Source organism: Mastigoproctus giganteus, chromosome 7, assembly GCF_048544385.1.
Source record: "Mastigoproctus giganteus isolate SK-2022 chromosome 7, ASM4854438v1, whole genome shotgun sequence".
In the NCBI taxonomy this organism is placed as follows: Eukaryota; Metazoa; Arthropoda; class Arachnida; order Uropygi; family Thelyphonidae; genus Mastigoproctus; species Mastigoproctus giganteus.
Window position 1 is genome coordinate 227,445,154 of NC_143581.1, and position 24,266 is coordinate 227,469,419.

At 38.4% G+C, this 24,266-nt stretch overlaps 1 protein-coding gene across 1 annotated transcript; it reads right to left on the reverse strand.

The window, feature by feature from the left end:
• Positions 1-5,306: 5,306 nt before the first annotated feature.
• On the reverse strand, positions 5,307-23,172 carry LOC150083753 (uncharacterized). Its single transcript, XM_090378595.1, has 2 exons — positions 22,939-23,172; positions 5,307-5,851 (listed from the first exon to the last, which is right to left on the reverse strand). Exons 1-2 carry the CDS (start codon positions 23,069-23,071, stop codon positions 5,307-5,309), a joined length of 678 nt encoding a protein of 225 aa, XP_090234721.1. The 5' UTR covers positions 23,072-23,172.
• Between the last annotated feature and the right edge of the window lie 1,094 nt (positions 23,173-24,266).

Consider the following 24,266-nt stretch of genomic DNA (forward strand, 5'->3'; position numbering starts at 1 on the left):
AATCGAGCACAACTTGTGTCGAAGCCTGTCCACAGCTTCCAGAGCTACCGTCCGTAGAACTTGAAGCAGGTTTGTCGACGATGTCTGTCATCTCGCTGTCTAAGGCCTTGAGGCTCAACTGAACTCTTGGCTGTACAGACATAATCAGTTCCTTGAAATTGCAACAGTACTTTCCAAGTATACAAGGTTATTTATGGTAAAATTTGTCAAAGAACACAATGTCTATGTACCCAAAAGAGTCCCGCACTACACAATCACTTTGGATCAACAAAGTTGGTCGATCAGGGCCTGTTTAGCTGACCAGGACTCGCCTGGACGCCCACCCCATACTACGTGGAAGGCCCACCAGATAGCAGTATTCACTGCACAGTTTTACAAGAAAGCTCTTATGGAAATACAATGATCACTCTAACAAACGCTAGATCAAAGCAATAAGAACACTGTGCACCCAGACCGCCAAAATGGTACCGGGGCAATTTGTTGGAACAGGAGAAAGCAAGCCCATTGATGGTAGAATGGAGCAGGTTGGACCACCGACTCTTGAGAAGAGAAATCAAGGTGATGGAGCAAGAGCCGCTTTGAAGAAGGGAAGAGGCCTGAGATATCCCGCTTGATAGATGGAACCTGGACGAGATGACTGGAAGTGGGCAAGTCGGAGCTTCTTGAAGATAGGAATAGACCATCGGAGAGAGGGCACACCCAGCCCTCCATCCAAGACATCTGCATACAAATAAGAAAATGGGACGTCGCAGGGGAGCCACAACCACAAATGAAGTGCGGTGCAGACCCGGCTGTACAGGCAATTGAGCATCCCAACAGTCATCTTTCCCAGAATCAAGAGATGGCAAAATCTGGGGAGAAAGGTCTTGAGGATAAAAAGACACTGCTGGAGTTTCAAGGGGGCCCTGTGGAGTTGATCCCCACATACTTCCACTAGGATGGGATATTTTGACAGGCCAACTCGCAGCCATCAAGGCAGAACTTTAGATTCTCGACCTTGATCTTCTTGTCTTTCCTGGGAGGGATGACAGATAGAATCCAGGACTTGGAACGGTTGATGGCGAGGCACTGGGACTTGAAGAAGGGAGAGAAATTGAGCTGATTTAGACTGGTAGAGTTGGAAATTACCAAGATCAGGTTGTCGGCAAAGACAAGCCCATTCAAGTTGCTACCCTGATGTTTGAAGCTGATAAAGGCAGACAGATTTTGCAGAACTCATAGCGGATGGCGTTGAAGAGGAATGGTGACAACAGATCGCCATGATGAACCCAGTGTGATGGCTGCAGACAGGAGCACTGGTCAACAGCCCGGAGATCGGTGTAAGCGTTACTCTGCAAGGAGACGTAGTTGATGAATGATGCTGGGAAGCCTTTGGATGAAGAGCATCTACGATTGCCGAAAAGGAGAGCTGATCGAAGGTCTTCTGAAGGGCTAGGGAAGTGATGAAGAGAGGTTGCAGATTCTGATAGGACTCTGCAAGCAAGGCAGATAGGAGGATGTTCTTGGTGCATCCATCAACTGGTTGAAAACCCCTCTGGTGGTAGTCAAAGGAGAGGATACGACATGGCAACAGTTTGTGGAACACTCTCAGGATCACTGAGGCAACTGTGATTGGCTGGGAGATGATGGCAAATTCTTTTTGGGGATTAAGATGGTATACGCACCCAAGAGACCCTGGAAGATGAACCAGCCATGGAAGCAGGTCCATCAAAATGATCGATGGGATATTCCTCAATGATCAGGAACTGATGCCATCCAGTCTTGTGCTGATTGAGATGGGCTTGTACAAGGCATCACGGAGTTCAGGGCATTATGGAGCAGCAGAAGAGTTGGTGGAGACATCATTGTAGGCTGCGGAGGAGGATCGACACTTGACGTTGGAGAAAGCAAGAGCAGAGGATGAATCACAACCACCGTCTTAACAGTGCAAGGGAACACCTGCAGCAGGCCTGACAGGACTTGGAGTGCAAACCTGGACAGCCAGACTGTGTGGAGGCAGGCGTCAGGACACTGGACAGAAAGATCAAGGTGCAGAGATATTGGTCTGTCGTGATCTAAATTCCGATGCTCGCATCGGAATTTAGAGACTTCATTGAAGTGCGGCCATGAGATGGAACTGGAGGCTCTGAAAGAGTTGATCAGAGTGGACTTGGACCCAACCAAACCACCCAGACTGGGTGGAAAATGAACTCACTACAGATGGAAAAGAGGCCTGAGATGAGAACTACAGGGCAGAATGAAAAATATCAGTGCTAAGATCAAAAGCACAGGAACAGGGAAGCCCAGAGGAGACCAAAGAATAGACTTTAGAACCCATTTGATTGGGAAAAGAAGGAAATAAATCAAACAGGAGGATCAGCCAGAGCACCCATGACAATATAAGAGCATGGCGAGGAAGCAGCCGAGAAAGAGCTACAGAGGTCAATGGTAGCATTATCCATTGAAAGAGTGATCAGAGGAAGGGAAGATGCAAGAGCCAGAGACACGAGTGGAAGCAACAGATTGGAAGGAGTCGCTAGAAAGAATGATAGAATCTGGACAAGGAGACAGTTCATGAAGCAGAAAGCACAGACTCAGTGAAGCAGGAGTCGGCAGTGGTGCAGGAGAACTTGAAGATGAAATTGAAATGGGCATGGAGGGAGAAGAAAGACTAAGCGAATTTGGAGGCAATGACGACACTGGCCAAGTGGAAAAACAGTGGACAGATTATGAGCTTTTGACAAAGGATGCAAAGACTTCTTTACTGCTATTCTTTTTGCAAACACTAGAAGGAAGGAAAAGAATCACATTGGTCCATTCGATATCAATGGTTGAACTGCTAATGGTCCTGCTCAGGTTGCTGACAAACTGAATGACTAATTTTGCATTTATATTCACACATGAGAAATTCTTTATGGAAGGGGATGCCAAAAGTTTATCAAACTCTTAATTGGAAGCTAAATGATTTTGAGATAACTGAGAGGGAAAGTGAAAAAGAAATTGTTTAAGCTAAACATACAAAGGCACCTGGGGTGGATGGGATCTATCCAATAATTAATGGAGGCAGAAAAGGAAGTAAGAAACACTCAGCTATAATTATGAGAGTACCTTTGGATTCAGGGTAGTTCCACATAAAATGGAGATGTGCGACCGCATCTCCAATTCCCGAAGAGGAATCAAGGGGAAACATGAGTAATTACAAACCTGTTAGTTTGCCTTCTGTTCTAGGAAAATCATGGAGTCACAGGTTAAAGAAGTAATGCAAGACCATATAGATAGGAATGCACTTATACTCCAGTCACAGCATGGATTTATTAAGAGGCAATCTTGTCTGAAACTTTGAATACTATGATGTGGGTATGGTAACAAAGGAACTGGATGGAAAAAATAATTTTGATATCCTATACTTGGATTTCAGAAAAGCTTTTGATATTGTTGCATATAAAAGACTTTAAAAAATTACGACAGTGTAGCATTAAGGGCAAGTTACTGCTGTGATAAGGGGGTGTTTGAATGGGAGGAGAGAGAGATTTTGATTTTGATTTGATTTGGTAGTTGTTGGCGCATCGGCTTCTGTGGCCATATTGCACCTCCCAAGGTTTTTGCAGTACTTTGATCCAAGCCCGAGGCGGGAATCGAACCCGCGACCTTTGGGTTGCCGGGCTGGTACTTTACCCACTCGGCTATCCCGGTCGGCCGAGGAGAGAGAGAGAGAGAGATTATAATGGGCACTGCTCTATGTAGACTGTCATTAGCAGCCTCCAAGGTTAAGTGTTGGTTCCATTGTTGTTTTCTACATTTATTAATGATACAAAGGTTAGCAGAGTGGTTAATCACAATAATCAGGGTTTGTTTGTTGTTTGTTATTTGGTTTTTAGGAGCATTAGCAATTAAGGTCATATTGCTCCGGGGATATGCGGTGGTCATTCCCTGACCTTTCCGCATCCTCCGTATTTGGTGGTGACGGGCTCGAACCTCAGTCTAATCAAGACGCGTGTGCTACGCACTACTGCTCCTTCCCACCTGGCTAGGGAGACGCCAAATAATCAGGGTATGCCATTGCAAGATCTAGTCAAATTAGGTAGATGGGCTGAGAAGTGGCAATTTAAATTTAATATCAACAAATGCAAGGCACTTCATATAGGGAGCATTAATCTTTCCACTACCCCAAGTGTTGTACCACATTCAGGGTAGTGTAAAACGACCTGGTTGTAACTGCATAGTCTGATATGAAGTTCTCTGAGCAGTGAAGACAGACTGCCAGGCCAGCTAATGGAGTTTGTCAATGATTTATAACAATTTGGCTAGACAGGAGAAAAGGTGATTATCCCATTATACAACACATTGGTTAGGAAGCATGTTTATCTGTTGGAACAGTTGAAGAGAAGGGCAACAAGATTGGTGAGGGTACTTTTACCAAGAAAGGGCTTCAGTTCTACATAATGCAGCATCTGGAGAGTAGGCACCTGTGAGATAATCTGACTGAGGTATTTATGGTTTTTAACGGATTGGACAAGCGCAGTACTGATGGCATTCATCCTCAAGAATACACACGAGAGGACAAATTTCACATTCTTATATTTGAGAGAATATTAATAATGATTATACTTCTAATAATCTGTCTGTTATTTTAATGACTACAGTAATCAACCACCATTTTTAAATTTAATGCTTCAACTTCATAATTTTTGGATATTATGATATGAAGGACCAAAGCATGAGGAGAAGAGGTGTTTCCCACCACCATTCAAAATAAATGTGGGATTCTATCAGGCTTTATACACTTAATCCATAAATTGAATCAAGTGTATAAACCCTGATAGAATCCCACACTGGATTGTGATGAAATAATTAAAATCTACAATAATAAAATTATGATAAATAAAGAAGTACTACAAATTTCTAATACCTTTTTGCGTTTGGGGTTTTTATTAAAAAAAAAAAAAAAAAGTAATGTAACAGTACTTTCTAGATAGCGTTAGACTTCTTTAAAATGAACTAACAAAAGACTGTTTTATACCAGGACAGTTATCTAGTAATAAGAGCAATTTAACAACACTGTTTTTTGTGCGGCAGTTAGCAAAGGATCCATTACCCAATTTATGCATAAATATTAACTTTCTTATTTAGAGGAAGCGAACCAAAAAACACTCTACAGCTCTATCAAAATTTCCCATAGAAGTCAGGTGTGAACTTCATTCCAAACAAATATATTTTATGATATGAGATCACCACATTCTAAGTTAAAGAGTACTTTTACAGAAATAAGACTGCTATTTTACAGAATTATCCAGTTAAGATATTAAACAAAGAAATTACTCCTACATTTAAGACCCCTGGTTATAGACAAAATTATAAACTAATTGCAGCATTTTCATACGAAGAAGCATCTTTCTATCAGGGGGAAGTCCCTTTATCTGCAGGAGAAAACTGTCAAAAAAATTGGCATCATCTATTTTCATGTGTTCACCTGCAGTCGACTTAAGTTTCTGTTTTTCCATCTCGATAGCTTGTGATGCTTGAATTCTTGAAGTACACTGTTGACTATCTGTATATAAAGTCTGGAAATTTTCACTCTCCATATCAGAAACATCCATTAAAACACAATATGGCTCTATGAATTGTGAATTTTCTAAATCCTTATCTCTAGTTTCATTTTGTAGTTCATATGAAATCCTGTCTTGCACAGGTGAAGGGTTGATATTCACATGAAAGGTGAACTGATCTTTCAAAAAATAAAGACTTTTAAAATATGGCCAGGTTGAAATGTCAAGGGAAGCTGGATTTGCATCACTAGGATATCCTCTTGCAACTTTAAGTTCTTTTCTGAAACTTTTTCGAAGTGATTTCCACCTCTTTTTTACAGTATCACCTAAAATAAAATTTTAGAATGAAATTTTATAATATACTGTATTAATGATTAATTTTTTAAAATTTAATACTTATTTAAAATCATAATCAATATATATATATATAGTGATTATGATTTTATAAAAATATATATAAAATAAATATATTTTTATAAAAATATATTATAAATATGTATTAAAAAAATATATATATATATTTTTTAAAGTATTTAGCAGCTGGAATATCCTACAAAATTCTTGCATTTGTCTTCTATATGGAAGTGCTTCAATTATTAATGGGACAAAAGTAACAGAAAATTTCACAATCAATTCACTTTTCCAAATGGCTTCTGGACAGTTAGTTACAAGCAAATTAGCATGCCTTCACATTTGGGAACTATATTTTACAAATTACAAGCATTATTTTTTCCCCCTCCACAGTGCTTTAGCCAATGCAAATTATAATTACTGAATTTTTACCGTACCTGGTGTAACAATACAGATAACAATAATTATTCAATATTAATATTAATTAATGAAAGGCATACTGAACAAAAAGCACACATGATCACAAATTCAATGTAATGAAAAAGCTACAGGTTCAAAAATCAAGAAATTGTTCATCTTTTGTAATTACAGAGTTTGACACTACAAAGAAGATTTTAATGGTTAAAAAAAAAAAAAAACACAACGGTCTGGTCTAAATTCATTTGGAGGTACTTTTATCCTGATGGAAGCAATCACAGCCAATCTGTAGTACAATAAGGGCTCAGAGCAAATAGATGGGAAAGTGATTACCAAGCCTTCACAGTAAAAGGTAGTCAGAGTTTTCACAGATGCAAAAAAATTTTAAATCATCAGTAAGACAAAATATTCCCATGGCACTGCAGAAAAAAACCTAAGATTTCAGTGAAAAGTATAGCAGAAAGTGTACCTCCTTGTGGGGTTCCAGAGTTAAGACTTTTGGGACTGCTGACGAAACGAATGAATGAATATCCCTCAACTTGCGGTTATGAATTTTGGCAGAGATTTATAAACAAGGCCATTCAGTAAGGAAAAAGTTAAAATTGAAATAGGTATTAAAGAGATAAAATAAAAATTAATTTTAATAATAATGAATGGAATTTCATCATGATGATAAGTGCAACTGGATGGAAGCAGTTTGATCAGCCCTCCCACCTTCTCTCTCCCATTAATTACAGAAATTCTTTAATTCTCTCTCCCATTAATTACATTTCTTGAAAAAGCAGGAGTTTAAGGTGCCAACCAGAAGAATATTTTCATTAATGGGTGTTCTCTGAACAATAATCATTTAAACAAAACATTCAAGTCATGCTTGTATCAAATGATGAGGAGTGTTTGCAAATTTAAATTTTCAATAAATTCTTTCCCAAGACAATTTTTAAGTGTTTATCGGCCATTTTTATTTGTTTTCTTTAATGAGCTGAATTGAGATCTCACATAGGCATAAGAGTTAAAATCTGAATCTAAGTGCGATTTCTTGATGCACTTGTATTCTACTCCTTTACATGGAGAAGCCCAAATAGCCATGAGTTCTACCACGCACAGGTTTTTCCCTGAATTAACAGTATAGTCTAGATCAGGGGTGGGCAACAGCCGGCCCGCGACGATGTTGAATCCGGCCCCCTTGGTAAATGCATAAATATAGAAAATCCATACCTGACTACACTCGCCGTAAACGTTCGGCTTAATTCGGTTCAATCGGGAATCGTGGCCAGTACAACAGTAACCAAGTGATTCTACGCAGCGTCAAAGAGTTATTTCCTAATTATTATTGTAGCATCAATCGAACGAAGTTCCTTTGGGTTTGACTTCTTATTGAAAAAAATAATATTGGTGCGAGATATTTTGTTTTATGCCTTTTCTAATTATTACAATTTTTAATTTAATATAATTTATAGCCCATAAAATGAGCCAATTAAAAAAAAAAGAAAAATTGATGCCGAATGCCGCATTTTCAATGATAATTGGACATTCAGATATTTTTTTTAAAAATACATTAATAATTTGGTAATTCAAGTAATATAACATTTTTTAGGTTCTGATTTTTTTTATTAAATCGTTCAAATCTATTCCGGCCCGCATCATGATGCGAAAATTTCATTCGGCCCGCTGACGAAAAAAGTTGCCCACACCTGGTCTAGATGTAGATAGCTTAGCAACAGAAGAAAGCCATGTAGAAAAGAGTAACCCAAAAGACAAGAACTCAGAGTAATGGGCTGGTATCTTGTGAAACTAGATACCAGTCCACCCACTTAGTACTGAAGATTACTATCTAGATATGCTAGGTACTTAGCATTAGCATTAGTTGAGGCATATGATGCAGGAAAGCAAGCTTATACAGCATCAGCCAAAAAAAAAAAAAAAAAAAAAAAACCACACCCATCCGGCCACTCCAAATGTTTGTCTAGTTCGCTAGTCTACTTATTTGGACTTAGATAGTACTAAAAATTCTTTCTGATCATAATATAGATTATTCCATATAACGGGTGGCAAACCTTTTTAAGGATGCATGCGAAAATTGGCCAAATCTTTTAAAAAATTACCGTGTGTCCCTCAAAATTTTGCAGAGTATAACATTATTTTTCTCATACATGTTTTACTTGAAAAAAGCATAACAAAAAAATAAAATAAGACATTATTTCAAAGATGCTTTAACAAATGTATTACAATAAAATCCTTCATAAAAAGAAAAAACGAAACTTTTAGCTTATAGAACAAATTTAACATAAAATGATAAACCTCTCATATAAATATAAAACATCAAAACTAAAGGAAAGGAAAGTAAGTATATATTTAACATCATTGAGACTTTTGTTGCTGTATCATCAATGACAGATACTTAACATCAGCCTTATAATTTGTAACTTTTAGAACTATGCATGCAGCACTAGTTTCATCTGTAACACTACTCCTATGACTAGACTTAACAAAGTTGATCACTGAGAACAATGACTCACAAGAATATGTCAATGAGAAAATTGTTAGTAATGCTGTTGTAAGATTTTTTAAACAGACAAAAGTTTCAGGAATAGAATTCCAAAATTTTGAAAATAGTTCATATTAGAAAAATCTTAAAAGAGAAAGAACAATTGGATCTGTTATCATAATATACACATTGTGTGTATCCAAGTAACCAGCCGTTCCCAACCTTTTTTTGGATCGCAAACCACTTTAAACATATTTTTATCACAAACCACTAAACCTATATTCTCTGAAATCTATATAGAAATAGAGGAATTTACCTCAAATTTAGAACTCATTGGGCATTATAGCTCTGTTTTATTTATTTTCTGAAATCGTATGATAGTTTTGAATTTTTATTATAAAATATTTCCGGTACTATGTTTTTATAAGCGATATTGCATCAAATTGTTATTAAGTGGTAAATGGTAAACTGCAGCCATTATCAACCCAAGAGGATGGAAGCCTCTTCAACAATTCATGCTGAGGGAAATGGACCATAATCTGCCACGCTGGTCCACTGCGGGTTGGCAGATCAACCGTATTTAGAAGTCAGTGGCTTGAACCCCGGTCTACTCAAACAGCGTGTTGTTGTTGTTGTTATTGGGTTTAAAGACACAAGGGCAACTGAGGCCAAGTTGTGTCTATTCATCGTTTAATTGCATGACCCTATCTTTATGGTTGTTAAATTATATACTTTTGTATAGGCCAATACATTTTAAGTATATTAAAAGTTCTTCAATATTTGCATTGTTTCCTAGAATATGAGATAAATCAGGTGATACGTTAAGCCTGGAAACTGATTGAAAAATGTTTGACCAGATGGTTGAATGCAAGGGACAATCAAGCAGAAAATGGCGGACCGTAAGCCGACTGTTACAGGATGAACACTGAGGTGGGATTTCTCCCAATAACAAGTAGAGATGGGTATGATGCGTATGTCCAATTCTTAGTCTTGCCAACACCACTTCCTCACATCTGTTTGGTCTGAAGCATGAGAGCCACAGCTTTGGTTCTTGTTTTATTTGGTAAAGTTTGCTGTTAGTATTCCTTTTCCATATCTGTGACCAGTTGTCGTAACATGCTTTACGAATAACAGGTTTGTAATCAGTGTATGGAACCTGAGGATGTTTAGCGGCAAAGTCTGCACTTTCATTTCCCGGAATGCCAGAATGGCCAGGGATCCAGCAAAAGCTGATTGACTGATTGGACACACTACAGGAAAATAGTTGGGAATGAATTTCTTTCAATGTAGGATGAGAAGAGGAGAAATTCTTCCTTATGGCATTGATAGCACTGAGGGAATCCGTGTAAATTATTGCGGGTGAGATGCAAAGTTCAATAATCTTATTAAGTGCTAACTTGATGGCATAAAGTTCAGTAGTGAAGACACTGCATGATAAAGGTAGTGTGGCTGAAATTGTACATGTAGGAAAAACAGCTGCAGCACCTACCATACTATCAGTTTTGGACCCATCAGTATATATTTTACAGAAATCGGAGTTAAGAGTAGCATGAGCTGAGTGCAACTGTCTCATGTTATTGGGAGATATGACATTCTTCCCCCACTGGAGAAAATGTGTGTCATGTGAGGCACAAACATACGTCCAAGGTGGAATAGGTGCAGTTGTGTTCTGAAAAATATCAGCTAAATCAATGTTCCAACTCAGAATAAGAACTTTGACCCTGAGTGAAGCAGGTCGATTTTCATGTGGCTTATTCTCATAAAAGGAATCCCACCGAGTGTGATAAAGATACTCCCAATTGGGGTGCGATGGAAGACTCTGGATCTTAGAAACATAGAAAAGCAATAATGTTTTTCTACGAAGATGTAATGGAGGCTCGTGTGCTTCAATATAAAGACTTTGCATGGGAGAAGTCCTGAATGCGCCCAGAGCAGTCCTCAGGGCACTGTCCCCAGTCCCCAGAGCAGTCCTCTGGATGACATTTAGCCGAACTAATGTGCTTTTCCTAGCTGAGTCATATACGGGAGAACCATAATCTAAGCATGAACGGATCAGAGATTTGTAGAGGTGAAGTAAGGAGTACCGATCAGCTCCCCACAACATGGATGAGACTGATCGAAGCATGTTCAACTGTTTTAGACAAGTAGTTCGTAGATATGTGATATGTGCTTGGAAGTTAAGCTTACTATCTAATATCAGACCGAGAAATCTGATGCTGTTTACTACTGGTATTGGGCAATTGTTTAGCCGTAATTCAGGATGGTGGTGGACAGCACGTTTCTTACAAAAGTGAGTGGTGGTAGACTTTTGTTCAGCTAGTCGATATCCGTTGCATGACATCCAGGATTCAATTCTGTTCAATTCAATTCAATGGCAAGTTGGAGTTGACGCTCAATGGTGTTCATGCTTTGCGATTGGCAGGAGATGGCGAGGTCATCCGCATACATATAAGCCTCCACAGTTTTGGGGATGTCTCTAGTTATGCTATTGACTCGAATTGCAAATAACGTTGTGCTGAGTATAGATCCCTGTGGTACCCCTTCTTCCTGAATATGGGGTGTAGACAGTACGTTCTGATAACGGACCTGAAAAGAGTGGTGGCATAGGAAATTCTGAATTATCTGAGGGAGATGACCCCTTAGTCCTAGGTGATAAAGGTCCATAATAATACCATGTCGCCAGGTAGTATCAAATGCCTTTTCAATATCTAAATTGACCATGACTAGATGTTGCTTCATGACAAAGGCGTTGCGAATATTCGATTCAGCTTTGATAAGGACATCAAGAGTGGACCTGTTCTTACGAAAGCCACTCTGATGATCTGTTAAAAGGTTCTCTGCTTCTAAGATCCAGGTAAGCCTTGTATGTACCATTCTTTCAAAAATTTTCCCCATGCAGCTTGTGAGAGATATTGGCCTATAATTGTTAACCAAAGAAGGGTCTTTGCCTGGTTTTGGTATGGCAAGTATGAGAGAATGACGCCAGGAAAGCGGATAAGCATTTTCTGAGAAGATTCGATTATAGAAAATTAATAGGGTACGTAAGTCCTCTTCAAGTAATTGTTTTAGCATGATGTAATGTACGTTGTCTGGGCCGGCAGCACTATTTGAAGATTTATTTAAGGATTCTTTGAGTTCTGTTATATTAAATGTTTGATTGTATGGAAGTGAGAGCCGTGTGGAGAAGTTAATTTTGCGGCGTTCTGCATCTGCCTTGATGCACTGAAAGGAGATTGAGTAGGAAGCAGAAGCAGATATTGTAGAGAATGATTCTGCTAGCACATTGGTGATTTCCTTAGGTGCCGATAGATCCTTCACATTCCAACAGGGCGCCTCCGCAGCCAGGTGGGAAGGAGCAGCAGTGCATAGCACACACTTCTTGATTAGATTGGGGTTCGAGCCCGTCACCACCAAATACGGAGGATGCGGAAAGGTCAGGGAATGACCATTGCATATTCCCGGAGCAATATGGCCTTAGTTGCTAATGCTCCTAAAAACCAAAAACAACAACAACAACACCATTCCAACAGAGTATTGGAGAGGGTGGTCGAGTGAATTTTCCATTTAGTGCTTTAATTGTTCTCCAAATGAATCGTGGGTCAGTGTCTTTGGTGATAGTTGAGGCAAATGAGATCCACAAGTCACGTTTGGCTTTTCTCCTAATCTGCCTTGCTTTGGCTTTAAGTCTTTTGTATTCTATTAGATTATTGGTTGTCGGAAACTTACGGAATTTGTTCCAAGCACGGTTTTTCTCATGCTTGGCATTAGAACAATCTATATTCCACCAGTTGTTATGGTGGGAGTACTTGTGAGGTTGTGACTTCGGGATTGAATTTTTTGCTGCATTTAGTATCTGATTGGTAATGTAGTTAGTTACTTCTTCAATTGGATGTTGCTGAACATAACTCCTGTCTAACTGGACCTGGGTACAGTAGCTCTCCCAGTTTGTCTTCCTGAACTTCCAGGTGGATCGTACCTCGAGATTTGCAGTTACCCGTGTTTGTAACGAGCAAAGGATTGGAAAGTGATCGCTGTTTAGAGGATTGTTTAGCACTGACCATGACATACTTGGGAGAATTGCTGGTGAGCAGATAGACAAGTCTATTGCAGAAGTAGATCCTGTAGATGGGTTAATATAAGTGAGAGATCCAGAATTTAGTATAGTTAGGTTGTTATTATTCATGAATGTTTCAATTAATTTGCCTCTTGTATCAATCGCAGGCGGCCATTGAAGTCACCAAAAAGGCAGATTGGAGATGGTAGTTGCATAACCAAATTATCAAGTTCTGTATTTGAAAATGGTTGAGAAGGGGAAATATATATAGAAGTTAGGGTAATTGAAATACGTGCTGCCACAGCTTCTAGATTAGTTTGTAACTGAATTTGCCTGGACGGTATGTTTGATTTTATAAGCACAGCTACTCCTCCACGAGCAGGAGACTCTGAAATCCTGTCTTTTCTATATATTGTATAGTTTGTAAATTTTTGGGGAAGCTTCAGATGATAAGAAAGTTTCTTGTAGACATACTCCTATCGAATTGTATTTAATCAGTAAATATTTTATGTCATCAGAATTGCTTCTTAGTCCTCTGCAGTTCCACTGTATGATATTAGACATTATTTGAGTTTAGTTGTGGTCGATTGTTCTGACTGTTTTTTAGAAGTGGAGCATTTAGACCTGTCTTGCTTTATTTTATCTTTTTTTGGGAAATAGGGGCGAACAGAATCCATGGTGTCATTTGCATGGAGTTCCACAACGGGCTCCCCATTATCTAAACAGTCATCTACTTCCATACTGTTGGTGGGAGTTTCCATTTGTTTTGAACCTGTGTCTGATTTCCTTTGCTCTGTATCATATGGGACCAATTCAGTATCACTAGGGATACTGATTGGGGTATTTGTAGCTCCGCTAGTTTTATTTTGAGGATTTTCTTTTTTTGAATTTGAAAGAGTAGATTTAAGCTAATTAGCCATTGAGGTATTAGGCGGAATTGATACGTCTGTTTGTGCTCCAGTAGATACATAGTTTCTAGTGCAAACAGCGTAGGATCGACTGCTAGGCATGCTCAACATAACTTGCCTACGTGCCTCAGGAAAAGTAACTTTATTTTCTATTTTATATTTTTGAATTTTTTTCCCTGTAATCCATAATTCGCAAGATTTGGAAAAGGCAGGGTGATTTCCCTTGCAGTTTGGACATGCAGCGGTTGCGGCCAAGCAATCAGCTTGAGCATGTTCTTTAGCTCCGCAGATGGGACAAATGGAGTCACCTCTACATGCCTGCTGTGAATGACCATATTTCTGGCATTTGAAGCAACGAACAGGATTCGGAATATATGGTCTAATACGACAATTCAAATAGCCAGCTTTGATTGAGGATGGTAAGTCTGGAGTATTGAATGTTAAAATGATGGTTCTAGTTGGAGTTAGATTCCCATCTTTTTTACTCATGATTCTTTTTACACTTGTTACTTTTCGACTACTAAGTTCTTGGAGTAGTTCTTCGGAGACTGTAATTAGGTCCCACTCACTGATCACACCTCTTGATGAATTTAAGGTTCTGTGGGGAGTAACTGATGCTGTCAGCCCCCCCCAAATGATGTTGTATTTAACAGCCGCTTAGAATGTTTTGAGGTGGCTGTTTCGATCAGGAGGTCTCCAGATTGTAGCTGCTTCACCATTTTTGGTGACCCTGCAATAGACTCTAAACAATTTTGTATCAAGAATGGTGATAACTTGCCTACAGGTTGGGCAGATAACAAATGTACCACCAAGAAATTCGGTATCTCATTTGGACATTTTGCTTCCGTTCGAAGCCTTTTTGGGTGAATGCAGTCATGGTCAATGTCGGGAGTCTCTTGTCTTGAGCTCAATGGCTCTAAAGGGGTGATAACTATTTGTATCCATGTTAGCTCCTTTTGGCCCTGGGGGTTTACCTTTACCACCCAGATTACCGGCCCCGCCACGGGGAGGCAGGAGCAGTGCCGCTTGTGGCCAAGCGTAGAGGTTAATATAGTTAGTAGGAGTACTAAATTAAAGAAAAAGGTTCTTTCCTTCTTCTGGGCTCACTACTTAGTGTTTTTAAGAAAATGAAGCCACTTAACGAAAAGGTTTAATAAGTAAGGGAGAAAACAAAATAGAATCTAGTCGCTTACCAGAAAACGCTCTTTAAACGCACGAGAATCGCTTGGCACCCGGGGCCAAACAGCGTGTGCTACGGCACTCCTGCTCTGACTACTCGGCTACGGAGGCCATTATTAAGTACCTATACATAACAATGGTCTTTCAGATGAAAATAAAATTTAGTATAGAAAACATTTTTATTTAACATGACATACTGTAAGATAGTAAACTAATTATAAGGAATTGTGGGAGATGTAGTTTCTTTTGTTGGCAATTCTTTACTTTATATTTAATTTTATTTTACTTTATTCTAGCTTTGTTTATTTTTAGTTATAATTTTTATAAACCTTTTACCACAGCCAAACAGTGTGATACATATCAGCACGTTCGCACCCAACCACCCACACATGTTTGCTATGTAAGGGAGCGTGACCCAAACCACAACTAAATAATATAAACTTTGAACCGAACCACAAATTGATATCAAACTATTTTGTAGTTTACAAAAATATACCTATGCAAATCTAAGCAGATGCTATTGCAGAATTTTTAGTGCAAACCCCCAGGGGCTTGCAACCACTGGTTAGGAACCGCGGCATACACCATGAGGTACTCTTGCAGCACGTCTCCACAGCTCAGAGAACTTCATATCTGCCTGCACAACCACCCCCAAGTCCCTTTCATTCTCTACCACTCTCAGTGTAGTACCACAGCGTTGATACGTTGCTCTGGGGTTGCTGTTTCCCATATGTAGTACTTTACATTTGTCAATGTTAAAACTTCATTTGCCACCTCTCAGCCCACCTGCTCAACCTTTTCAGATCCTGTTCCAGCAGCACAGTGTCAGTAGTGTGCTTGACAACCCTGCCAACCTTTGTATCGTCTGCAAACTTGGACATTAAGCTTGATATACCATCATCAATATCATTTATAAATACAGAAAACAATAATGGACCCTGAACCCTGAGGGACTCCACTAATAACATTAGTCCACGATGAGCAGTGTCCATTGATTACCACTCTCTGTCTTCTCCCCCCTCAACCACCCCTTTATCCATAGCAGCAATTTGCCTCCAATGCCACACTGCTCCAATTTGTGCAGCAGTCTTCCATGTGCAACAGTATCAAAAGCCTTTCTAAGATCCAAGTATATAATATCAAAGTTATTCCCTGCATCCAGTTCTTTTGTGACTGCATCATAGTATCCAATCAGATTGGTCAGGCAAGACTTCTCCTTAACAAAACCATGCTATGTCCGAGCTATAACTGAAGTCTTGTCTAGATGATCCTGCAGTGCTGCTTTAACCAGTGCCTCCATTAATTTTCCTGGAACAGAAGTTAAACTCACAGGTCTATAATTACTTGTGTCAGCCTTTGATCCTCCTTTGTGAATTGGGTCACATTTGCACTTCTCCAGTCTGTGGGTACCTCTCCTGAGTCCAAGGAAGCTCTCATAATTATGGTTAAGGGTTTGCTTACTTCCTTTGCTGCCTCTTTTAATATAACTGGATAGATCCCATCCACCCCAGGTGCCTTTCTTGTGTTTATCTTCAACAATTTCTCCTCCACTTTACTCTCAGTTATTACAAGATTCTCTAGCTTACTGCCAGAGTTGAATACACCTCTGGCATTCCGCTCGCTGAATAACTCCTCATGTGTGAATGTAGATGCAAAATACTCATTCAGTTTGTTTGCTCTCAGAGCAGGATCATCAACAGTCGAACCATCGATGTCAAGTGGACCAATCAGATTCATCCCCTTCCTTTTACAGTTTATATAAGTAAAGAAATCCTTGCTGTTTTCTTAGCATCTTTTGCCAAGGATTTCTCGTAATCTGCTTTCGCCTGCCTAACCTCCTTTGTAACTTGGTTACAGATCAACTTGTATCTATCATAGGCTTCTGTGTCATGTGTTAATTTGTATGTATCCTATGCATTTTTCTTCTCTGCCATATGTCTCATTAGTTCATCAGACATCCATTTAGGCCTAAACCTTGAACAATATTTCTTAGTTGGTATGTAAAGCCTAGTAGCTTCCAAGATAAGTTCTTTGAATGCTTCCCATTTTGAATTTGCTGTTGGTAACATCATCAGTTGGTCCCACTGTATAGAATTTAAATACTGTCTTAGTCCATCGTAGTTGCCTTTATGTAAGCAACAACCCTTCCCTTTACCCCTAATGGTAGTTACCTCTTTGAGTAAATCCCACTTCAGCACACTGTGATCACTGCCACCTAGCAGTTCATTTATCTGCAGATTCTTAATGCATGAAGAATCACTATTGATAATCAAATCAAGAGTATTACTCCCTCTAGTTGCCTCCTGAACATGCTGATGTAGAAAACAATCATCCAATAAATCCACAAAAGCCTTGCTAGCGTGTGAGTGACCTGCCCCCAAATTCCAGTCAATATCTGGGAAATTAAAATCCCCCATTATAGGACTCTCTGATTTACTGGCCCACTCTATTTCCCTGTACAGTTTCTTATTATACTCATAAGAGTCATTAGGCCTATAGCACACTCCTACTCTCAATTTTGATCTCCCAATGCTTAGGTCTCACCAAACTGACTCGACACTGCACTGTCCAGCAATGTCGACTGGCTTCACTTCTTGGATTTTATGTGTTTCTTAACTAATAGCATAACCCCACCCCCCCTTCCTATCCTGTCTATCCTTTCTGTAGACGTTGTACTCCCCAAATTGCAATTCTGCATCCCTTATATCTGTGTGACACCACATCTCTGATATCCCAACAATATCTGCCTTTGATGCTTTGAGCAATACCTCAAATTCATCAAATTTATTTACCAAACTCCTAGCATTGGTGTACACGCAAGTATACATGCACCTGTTTCTATTCTTAGCTCCCCTAACACAACCCATGTGTTTACTTGTACCACAATGACTCCCAGCAGTCTCTGAAATATCCTGCATCTTGGTTTTCAGGCTTCTGCTCATTCCAATAGAAGCAGTGCAAGAATCTCTTTCACCTCTGCCAGTGGCTACTGTCAATCTATTGGTCTTTGTCTCCCCCCAAGCTAGCAGTTTTCCGACCCACCTAACACTGCCTCGATAGCATCAGCAAATATTCTTGCACCCTTTCTATTTAAGTGAATCCCATCCCTGCAGAAGCAGTCTCTCCTGTTAACAAGTACAGTCCAGGCTGAAAAAAATTCTACCCCTTGAGCCTTGCACAATCTTTCCAGGGCCAAATTGATCGACAAGGCTCTCATCATATACTCCCTCCTATCGTGTCTGGGTAGAATTGGTGTCTTTTAAATACTTGTTTAAAACAACATGTCGCGTCGGTTAGGGCAATGAGGGCCATGCATCTTCTTGTTCAGTGAAGCTAAGGTTTTGAGCATAATTACACAAGGCTTTTAATAGCTGAACCTTAGAAATGAAAATAAAAAACAATGCGATAAACATCTGGAGAACTTTCCTCATATCAGATTCGTGGACTTTTTTTCACACGTGTGTTAGTAAGTAATCTTGTAGTAATAAATAATGTGGAGGGCACTTCACATTAATTATTTTCCTACCTGTGATCATGGCAACAAGTCAAAAAGTTTTGTCCCTTTAGGAAGGAAAGTAATTTCAAGAGTAATTTTAAATTATTCAGTATCATATATTTGTACATTCCATTTATTTTTAAATTCTTTAATATAATGCGTTCACTTTCTCGAGTTTGTGGGGTGTATTTGGATAGATCTGCAGTCGGATTAGGGACCTTAAGTTGTGATCCCGGAGATGTCTAGGTATTCGTGAGTTCAGAGAATTGAATGCATTAAGCGAGTATATTTTTAATTGTTTTAAATTTTGGATCATATGTAAACAAAGAGAGTTTGGAAGTGAAGCTATCCTATGGAGAAAAATAGAGGCAACTCTTATGGTTTTTAATTAGATTAATGCATAGGACATGTTGAGCCGTGATTGCTCTTGGTTTATAATAAATTGTCATTTTCATATTCTTTTTTGTTAGTTGTTGGTGCATCGGCTTCTGTGGCCATAATGCACCTCCCGAAGTTTTTGCACTGCTGTGATCCAAGCCTGAGGCGGGATTCGAACCTGCGACCTTTGGGTTGCCAGGCAGGTACTTTACCCACCCAGCTAGCCCGGTCGGCTTCATATTCTTGAATGCTGAGTTTTTGGTCATCCTCATCAATCAACAGATCTCAGCCAGAAAATGAAACGAAAGGCTCCGTATCAATAGTCTCAATCCTTGACAAATGTTTGGCAAATACTTCAGCAGTGTGAAATTCAGCAGACAATAGAATTCCAAACAAATTATGTAGCTATATATTATTTATCATTAAGGTATATGTAGTTCAGAATGGTCAGTTAATCCAGTATTGATCAGTTAATATTGCTTTGATACAAATGATCTCTAAAAAAGAAAAATCATTACACAATTTCTCCCTCTATCTTTCACAGCACATGTTTAACATTTCCCAGTTACATGTGTTTAACATACTTCAATCGTTTTTGAAGGGACTTTGCTGCTTGACAGGACAGTTACGCCAAATTCATATTTTTTATTTTAACGTCAATTCGGTACAATCGCACTCCAGATTTATCTCACACAAAATACTTATTTCTGTGCATGTCAGCAGATAATTATAATAATATTAAAAAAAAAAAAAAAAAAAAAAAAAACACTACGTAAAACAAAATTGCTATGCTCAATGAACACTAATCTATTCGAAAGACAGTAGCAACTTTATTAGCGTTGGGCATGCACGTTACTACTCTGTGGGTTTTGATGGCCTCGTTAGTTTCATGTTCTCAAACTGCAGCACTGGGAGTAATCGAGCAAATGTTCACTCTGTATCTTACTGCTCTATGCTGAACAACATGAAAGTCAATTAATATATGTTCTGCCTCTCACTGCGCAGTCAATCAGCACGCAGTGAGAGTTACTCATCTGCCTTCCTAAATCCCGTGTGTTATTCAAACAGAATTTTTCATATTTCAATCCAGATTAATTGTAACCGGATTAGCGAGAGTTTACTGTAGCTATTTTCCCAGAAACATTCTGGAAAAAAATAAGAGACAGAAAAAAAAAAAAAAAAAAAAAAACCGAAAGTACGTAGTACATTGCCAGTACAGACCAGCAGATACAATGAGTGTTGCGCATGCTCGGTCAAGTTGGAACTGCTCCATCATAATACGATTCACGACAGGTTGGAGTTGGCGGTGACTTGTGAGCTGCTATGACTCCCGACACTAAACTGCAGACAGAGTAATAAGATACAGAGTGGTCACTTGCTAAATTACTCCCAGCACCATAATTGTATGAATGTGGAACTAACGCAGCCATCAAAACCCAGAGAGCACTAACACACATTCCCAATGCTAATTGAGCGTAGTAAGTTCGATTCACATTGCTTTTTTTTTTTTTTTTTTTTTGTTGTTATAATTATTTGTGTAGTTGCCTACTGACATCATGGACAGAAAGAAGTGTTTCTTTTGTAACAAATCTGGACTGCGATTCCACCAATTTCCGAAAGAACATTTAAAGTAATTTATCATAATTGATACAACTGGGAAATATTTAATGAAATGTTAAAAAAAAAAAAAAAAAAAAAAAAAAAACCTACTGAACAGCTAATTTTTTTTTTTTTTATGTGAATAACTAATTAATAACTAATTCATAACTTATTATTATATAAATTAATATGAAGTGTATTGATATTAATCAAAGTAATGGTTTATCAAATAATTAAATTATTTAAACTTATAGATATTTCTGGATGACATTTCTAGATGATATCGCTCCCACTTGTTTCAGTTTATCTGTATCATTATACAACTCCAGTGGTCTAGACTCGGTTAGGGCACAGTGTCCCGACTGCTTACTGACCTTGGTGATATGGCAGTGATTGACAGGGTGAGACTCCGTCCACTGTTTCACCCCCTCTTCTTGCCATACATTCCAGGGAAGGGTCACATGATCTCCAGGCAAAGCTGGAACCACATGGTGGGTTAGAAACTGCTATTTGAAATGTCACGTGGTGTTAATATTTGATTAGCAGATTATTTAATTTTTTGAATGCGCAATTTAAAGAAATAAAGAAAAGTTGTTTGGTTTTGGAAAAGGCTGAATAATACTGGGGGAGTGAGGCCCCCAGGGAAAAAAAAATCCCCCCATTTGCGTATTCGATTGCTTGTGATTTAATTTTTGGTTTCCCTTGGTTGAGTGCAGGTGTCTGTTATACTGGGCGATTTATTCCTGCAAAATATTAGTTCAAAAATGCTGGGTCATTTAGAAAATACAGGGATCAGCAGCCCCTATTCCCGGTCTAGTAATGTACAGGCAAGAAAAATCAGTGGTTGCATGTCGTGTGAATTTTTGTTACTTGTTTTTAAAAAAATTGCCATTTTGCCTTTTATTTTCCTTCATTTCAGCTCCGCTTTTGTGATGTCTCGTGACATATTACAATCCCCAAATAACATGCATTTTTGTTACTTTCTTTTTAAAAAAATTGCCATTTCCCATTCTATTTTTCTTTATTTTCAGCTCTGCAGTATTGTTATGTTATGTGACATTCGCCTGTAACGTGTGGTCGAGGAGAAGAGGGGTAATGCAGTGAGTGGGTAGAGTCACAACCCATATCAACCACTGCTTTCCCCCCCTTCTCCTTGCTGCCATTTTTGGTGGCTATACCCGTAACTGAATCCTTACACAAAATCTTTCATATGTAATGAGAAACTTCATAAATTAAAAGAATTTCAATTATAAAGTGTGATCTTTGTGTTTTTTTGTTGTAATGCAAACTCAAATAAATAGTGATCTAAATAAAAGAATGCTAAATTACTTTTGTTAAAGAAAATAACAAAGAAATAAAGCAGTCAAAATTTAGTCACCGATAATTGTCTTCCAAATTTTCCATTGATTCCAGATTCTTTGTATTTTTGTGTAGTATACAAAAAAAGAAAAAATTATTAGTGGCTCTGGTTAGTAGCTAAAATGATACAGGGTTTGTTTAATTAATAGGATGACAGACCTAAAATTATAAATAAATAAAGGAAAAGAATTAAATAAAAATTAAAACCAAAGTCAAAAGGAGGTTCAATTCATTAAATCTAAACCTAAAACAAGAGTTGAGATTAGTCAAAGTGACCCACACCCAGTAATGTGCATACAAAATTCTGTATGTATTAATGTTTATTGCAGCTGGCACACAACTGTGATCTTAATCTCCTAGGATTTTATGGTGTTGAAGTCAAATAAGTAATATTTTAAAATATAATGGCCAGACATTGGCTAAAATGCAGCCTAGAAGGAGATTAAGATAGCAGTCATGTGTGCCAGTTGCAATAAACATTAATAAAGAATTTTATATACAAACTACTATATATAAAATTGTGGGTAATTATAGCAGGTTTCAGTGAGACCAGTGCACCTATCTCACTATACTGAAACCTTTTATTAGCACCCTACCCAAACCCAGTAGTGTGTATAAAAATTCTGTATGTATTAATGTTTATTGCAACTGGCACACATGACTGTTATCTTAATCTCCTAGGCTACATTTTAGCCAATATGTGAAAACATAAGTAAATTACCATATTACACTGGAGAAATGAATTTAAAGTATAAGGAGGGGGAAAGAAAAACGCAGGTGAAGAAAAGAAAGGATTTGAACTGAGGAACGAGAAAACAGCTTTGTTCAACGTTATCACACTTTACTTATGTTTATATTTCGCTATTCAGCCTCTTTTTTTTTTTTTTTTATTGAAAAATTTTAAAACTATAAAATTCTCCAGGAACTGTTTCTGGCTGTTTCCATGTTCATACAATGGTGGCTCCATTTTCTATGCATTTTACATTATCGCCTATGAGAATGTCCACTTTGTGACTGCAGGTTTACCTTAATCACTGCTACTTGCAACCATCAATCAGAAGGGGTACCAGATTGTAAAGACTAACCGCTAAAAAACTGTTAAAATTACCTTAAAAAAAAACTAGTTTATTTGTAGTAGTATGAAAAAGAACTTGAAAAAAAAAAAAATAATAATAAGCTGTACTTACTTGTAGAGTTCAATTCTTGTGCTATTTCTTTCCACATTTTTTCAAGTAAGAATCCATTGTGGTGCTGCCAATCGTTTCGGTCCCACAATGGCTTTCGCACAAATACTGAACTTATTAATTTTTCGGTATTCATCGAAAAATACTCCAACGCTCGCCTAAAATTAGAGGTCAGCGGCCAGAAGAAAACGTTCAGCAGTGAAAAAAAAACTGATCGAAATTCGTTACTTAGTTTACTTCTAAACAATAAAACACTGGAAATCCCTGAGAGCTGTAATCAAATTTGTGGTTAATCGACGCGCCACCAACCTTGCCAGCAAGAATGAAGAAAAAGCTCCTATGAGCAGAAAGAACAAGCCCAAAGCGCCCAGTGTAGCACTAATCTGTGATCCTGTCGCCAGGAAGCACAAATGTTTTTGTCAGTTCGAACAAAAACTAAACAAAATGGGTTCTAGTGAAGGATATGACTAATAATTATTATTATTAGCGATATAGTTGCATAAGGAAGCCTGAGGCTTATGCTGCACCAGCAAAAAAAAAAAAAAATTCCGAGTTACCCTGTGTGAGAGAGAGAGAATCACCAACAGAAAAATGATATCCAGCTCAGGACCCTGGGTGTGTCAAGCCCATACTAACGAGCTGTGAACCCCTGGGGTAAATATGAATAGAAATGTCTGGTATTGTTTTAATGCACAATGTATTTTGATTTTTTTTTTTTTTATAAGTAATGCTTTCTTAAACAAAACACAATTGCACTTGCATTAGATTTCTGTGTTCTTACAGTTAATCGATTGATAATTTTACTTCAACCGAAAATAATATTAAGGATATTTTTGTACATTTGCTTAGCGCATCGATCGCCTATTGTGGAAATACGTTTCGACCAGTTGCCTGGCCATTGCAGTGCTCTAAACAAATAAAATAATAATAAAATAAATCTCCAATGGAGAAGTATACTGCTATTTATTTGTTGTTGTTGTTTGGTTTTTAGGAGCATTAGCAACTAAGGCCATATTGCTCCGGAATATGCGGTGGTCATTCCTTGACCTTTCCGCATCCTCCATATTTGGTGGTGACGGGCTCGAACCCCGGTCTAATCAAGAAGCGTGTGGTACGCACTGCTGCTCCTTCCTACCTGGCTACGGAGACGCCGCTATTTATTTAAAGGGTGCCATTACTCAGACATAGTTTTGGGTCTCTTCGGTGGATAAGTAAACATTCTAAAAACCTGAACAATCTAGTGATGAGACACTGTTCAGTCAAAACACTGACCACTTATCTACTTATCAAATAGTGGGTATGTTTTCCTCTTGCCGGCACACAGCAAAGAT

Bases quoted from the DNA above. Each gene is read 5' to 3' on its own strand.
- LOC150083753 (XM_090378595.1), bottom strand. From the start codon at position 23,071: ATGAATACCGAAAAATTAATAAGTTCAGTATTTGTGCGAAAGCCATTG. The intron at 5,852-22,938 runs GTAAGTACAGCT...ATTTTATTTTAG, and splicing joins ACAAGAATTGAACTCTACAA to GTGATACTGTAAAAAAGAGG.